At 28.0% G+C, this 4,935-nt stretch overlaps 1 protein-coding gene across 1 annotated transcript; it reads left to right on the top strand.

Annotated features, from left to right (window-relative positions):
- Window positions 1–1,852: 1,852 nt before the first annotated feature.
- On the top strand, window positions 1,853–3,221 carry LOC112705896 (uncharacterized). The gene is made up of 2 exons (XM_025756910.2): window positions 1,853–2,401; window positions 3,057–3,221. The coding sequence occupies exons 1-2, from the start codon at window positions 1,883–1,885 to the stop codon at window positions 3,132–3,134; spliced, it is 597 nt and encodes a 198-aa protein (XP_025612695.1). The 5' UTR covers window positions 1,853–1,882; the 3' UTR covers window positions 3,135–3,221.
- The last annotated feature ends 1,714 nt before the right edge of the window (window positions 3,222–4,935 follow it).

The raw sequence follows: 4,935 nt of genomic DNA, 5'->3' as shown, positions 1-4,935 counted from the left end.
TTGTGACAAATTACAATGCAAGAGAATAAACAAAGCTTAAAATAGATAATTAACAAAATAAAAACTTAAAAGTAAAATGCTTGAAGAAAATAAAATAACGCAAAGATAAAAATAACAAGAAAAATAAATAAAATGAATAAAAAGCGTAAATGAAACAATAAGTGAATCGAAGTTTAAAAATAAAAAAAGAAATTAAAGTACTTGAAAAAAAATTCAAAGTAACAAAATGAATTAGAAATAAAAGGAAAAATAAAGAAAACAAATAAAATAAATAAAAAAAGATTGACTCCAGATATTCATATGCATTTGTATTTTATTAATTTTTTTGGTGTTAGTGTAACTAAATTTTGCAGAATTTTATATGGTAGTATAATGTTCAGATTGAAGTCTCTTTTTATTTCTATAATTTTTGTTATTTATAAATTACAAGAATAAATTTTGCAAGATGTCTTACTCTTCTCACGATCTAACTTTTTCTTATCTTTTAAACTATGATTCTAACTTAGTCATAAAAAAATTTGACTAATAAGTTAAACTGTTGTGCTAAACTGCTAATATTCTCATAAAATAACCCATTGCATACCATGGATTCAATTATTTGTAAGGATGAAATGATATTCCGTTCCACTATGATCGAGTTATTTACAATGTCGAATTTTTGTACTAATATATACTATATTAGCTTCTTGCTTTGATTATAGTATATTACTACAAATCAATTATAACTTTGAAAGTACTAAATTGAATTTCGCACGTTGTGTACATGTTATTATCTTTTAGATTATGCGCAGCTGCTAATTATTAAGAAGTAATTGGAAATTTGGAATACATGTGCGTATGCATGTTGTTGCATTCATTTTCTTCATCAATTCGACATGTCAATAGCGTACCATAAATAAAATAAAAACATACAAATACAGTGGGTGCTAGGAAGGTGCTTTTTCGTTTACGAACATTAATAACTTATTTAGAGCGATCGAAAATGTGTGAATAAAACCGTTGAGGATTAAGATCAATCAATTTTTATTATTATTACTCTTAATTTGCTTCCACATCCAAGTTATCATCAATCATTTTAAATTTACACAAGATCATAATCTTAATAATCAATATAGAACCGTAGGAAATAAGAAATGATTATTATTTAATTAAATTTACCAAACGAATGAAATCAATAATAAGTGAGGGAGTCACTGTTACCTTGAAATAGGGGCAGAGAGAGTGAACACTTTCTTTCCTTTTCGCAATTGCAACCACCAAAGTCATAATAATAAAACCATACCAAACTCAAATTTATCTCACCACCTTTACAGACTTTTCAGAGTCTTCACCTCTATAAAAAATTAAAACAAAAACAATCTTATTACTATTTGTATAACTATAACCATCTAGTCCTTTTCTATATGTTCTTTTTAGATAATTGTTAATTAATTAAATGCAAGGATGATATAAATAATTACCCAAGTACTAAAAATTTACTATCATATAACATAATTGACTGGTAATATATAAATATAGTAGCTTTGCTAAGAATAAATTATCATTCTTTTTATAATAAAAAATTTAATCATAGAGAATTCAAACTAATTCAATATTTTTAATGAATATTAAATTGGTCTATTTATTTTCCTAATGTGACCTTAAAAAAAAGATAAAATTATTAGTTATATACTAAAATCAATTATTAATATATTTGTATATAAATATATGTATAATTTAATTTATTTTTAACATATATTTTATACTAATAGTTAATTTTAGTGTAACCATAGCATAACCGAAAAAAGAAAGATAAGAATAATATACTTGTGTCCCTATCATTAATTTTGCATCTCTATAAAAGCACAGAAACCCACTTGACTTGGTTGCCATAAAGTGAAAGATGGAGTCATCACCACACTCAAGGTTGTCCATGCTCATCTCCTCCCGCCCAACCACACCGCCGGACTCTCCCCCTCCTCCGCCGCACACGGCGCCAGTGTCCGTGCCTTTCAAGTGGGAGGAAGCACCCGGTAAGCCTAGGCAGCCTTGCCACGTGGACACAAACGAAAAGGATAGCAACAGATCGTTGGAGCTTCCTCCGAGGTTGTTGTTTTTAGAGTACTCCAACTCCAACAACAAAGTGTCCAGCATGGACGTGCCTTCTCCCACCACCGTCTTGGCTGGGCCTTACGTGGGCCGGGCCATGTCCTTCACCACTTCCTACAGAACTCCCCGCGACACTCACAATTCTTTTTCCACTTTTGGGTCTGCAAGGTTTCCCACTTCCACCAACATCCCCCACCATCATCCCGAGGGCACTTTCGACTTTTTCCCTCCTCATCATAATAAGAAGGTTAAATTCCCACGCCGCTACTTGAGCCTCTCTAACAACCACCCCAACACAAACTCACATTTTTGGGTAATTAATCATTTCATTTTCTTACTCTTCAATTTTCACTTAGATATATTATAATTTTAGTTGTAAATTATAAAATTATTTCGTGGCATAAATAATTCAGAATACAATTAGTTATGTATGCATTATAAAAACACATATGGGGGGCATGGGTAGTAGAACGATAATATTATAGAAAAAAAATCAAAATTTATTTTATTTAATATTTATTAAATAGCTATTTTTTGTTTGTTACTAGTCATTTCCAGGGGCCGAAATCATAAAGTTAACTTTTGACAAAAAATATGTCTTTGCATTTGGTCATATTGTTTAGGGGGGTGGCTACAACTAACCAGCATAGTTTAATATTATAAAAAAAAAAAGGTTAATTATTATAGTCATACACTTTACACTTATGATTGACATTTTTTCTTAATTTTAATTTGTTCATAAAGAAAATACATGAGGCTGATAAAGCATCTATATTTTCTGGTGCCCAAAAGCCGGACTTTCAATTCATTGCTACAGAGGAAATTGCACCGACTGGATAGTAGTGTAATAAATTACTTTATTGATTAAAATTGATTAGGTTAGGTTTTGATATATCTTAATCACAGATACTATATATATTATGAATTAGCTTGTAACATTTAGTATTTAATTTTATTTATAACTGCAGGCAAGCATTTATGAAAGCTTTAAGCAAATGGTCCCATGGAAACGCAAGCAAGAAAAACAAAGAAAACGAGCTTATTAATATTGAGTTTATCTTTAATTGACCTTTTACATGTCACCGTGGTTCTCTTAATTATTACTATTGTTATTATTACTACATTTATCTTTATTATGCTATTTTGCTTAGCAAAATATATATTATTATAGATGTAAAAATCAATGCAAATATATGTATTTGACTGTCTAATTATAAAGAGACATAAGGTGCAGTAGTTGTTTTCTTATTGCATCAACATGTGATTTTAATTTGTACAGTAAAAATCTGTATATCCTTTAATTGTTTTAAAAAATACTTGTTCTTTACGGTTACGCAAGTCAATTATTCCATATATATGTATATCAATTTCTTTTGATGTGGTCATCCTTACTATTAACACTAATTTTCATTAACAAAAATAGCCGAAAATTAATATTAATATTGTCAATATATTTTTTTTTTCAATAATTAGGAATTCGTAAAAAGTGGCTTTAGATCTTTTTTTATAATTAATGATGTCAAAGATGTTTTTAAATGATTTATTAACACAATTATTAAATGTCGAAAATAAACATTTTAAAATAATTATTTTTTCCTATGCTAATAACCTTGGAATGTTTTATTTCAAGACTAATAATATATATTTCATTGTTCTCTGAAATAATTTTATATTCGATATTATAAAATGTTTGTTTATTTAGTGATACATTTGTTTCATTATGCATATTCCCAAAAATAAATTTTAAATTTCTAAAACAGTCTCAATATCAATAAAATGAGGAGATTTTTTTATAAGAAATATATAATTTAGGGAGGTAATATATAATAGTACTTTTTATATTTTAATTTTCATTCCTTTGATATGGAAATATCGAATACCCATCTGTTTGAATAAGAATAAAATTTTATATTTTGAATAAGAAATTATTTCTACAAACTAGACTAAAATATTTTAAACAAACATGACAATAATATAATTTTATAAAATAAACAATTCCTAAAAAAGTAAAATTCTTTGAAACAAACACACGACTAAAACTAAACACAAAACTTGTTTATAATGAAAGATAATTATGTATATTATAGGAGACTCCATGTTGAGATGGTACATGTTTGACGTTTGCTCATTTTAATTAATGTGTGTAGAAAAAACACACGAATGCAAACAAATCAAATAAATAAATAATTAAATAGCATAGTCAAAGCTAACTAGCAAGCTACATATAGTACAAGTTAGAAATGGAACCAATACTTTTTAAGTAAAAACTCACGTCCAGTCGATTTCACCTGAAGTTAATAACTGAGAATTTTTAGATAAAAAATTAATCAAATCAGTCAAATTATCTAACGACTCTCAGTTATCAATTTCACGTGAAATTGACTGCACCTGAATTTTTACCTATTTTTAATCAGAGTGAAGTAGAAGATTAAGACGCAAATACAGCGTTAATTTCTCTTAGAAATTCTTGCACTGCCTGGATTAGTTTAATTTGCACGCTTCAAATACTAATTCAACTGTACAGAGTCATAACTAATTATTAATATAACCCTTAACAATGACATGTACTGATCTAGAAACTATTTTCAACGACATGTGTCTCTAACATGTAACAACCTACACACATAATATAATAATGGGGTACATATTTATAGGGTACGATATTTTATGGACCAATTGATTATTGATACAGTAGTTACATGAATGCATGTTAAAAAGAATGATATGTATAAAGTGGTGGCTATATAGCATTATGTAGTAGTGTATTGTAGTTAAGAAACTTGTTGGCATTAAAATCCAGTGATTGCACCGCCGCAAATACAGACATTACAGTGCCTCTGTGCTAAT

Source organism: Arachis hypogaea, chromosome 8 (genome assembly GCF_003086295.3).
Source record: "Arachis hypogaea cultivar Tifrunner chromosome 8, arahy.Tifrunner.gnm2.J5K5, whole genome shotgun sequence".
Classification (NCBI taxonomy): domain Eukaryota; kingdom Viridiplantae; phylum Streptophyta; class Magnoliopsida; order Fabales; family Fabaceae; genus Arachis; species Arachis hypogaea.
Note: the sequence above shows the minus strand (reverse complement) of the source record. Positions and strands in the feature narration are given on the sequence as shown.

Excerpts from the sequence above, each read along its gene's own strand:
- LOC112705896 (XM_025756910.2), top strand. The coding sequence starts at position 1,883 with ATGGAGTCATCACCACACTCAAGGTTGTCCATGCTCATCTCCTCCCGC. Across the intron at positions 2,402-3,056 it reads ACACAAACTCACATTTTTGG|GCAAGCATTTATGAAAGCTT; the intron begins GTAATTAATCAT and ends TTATAACTGCAG.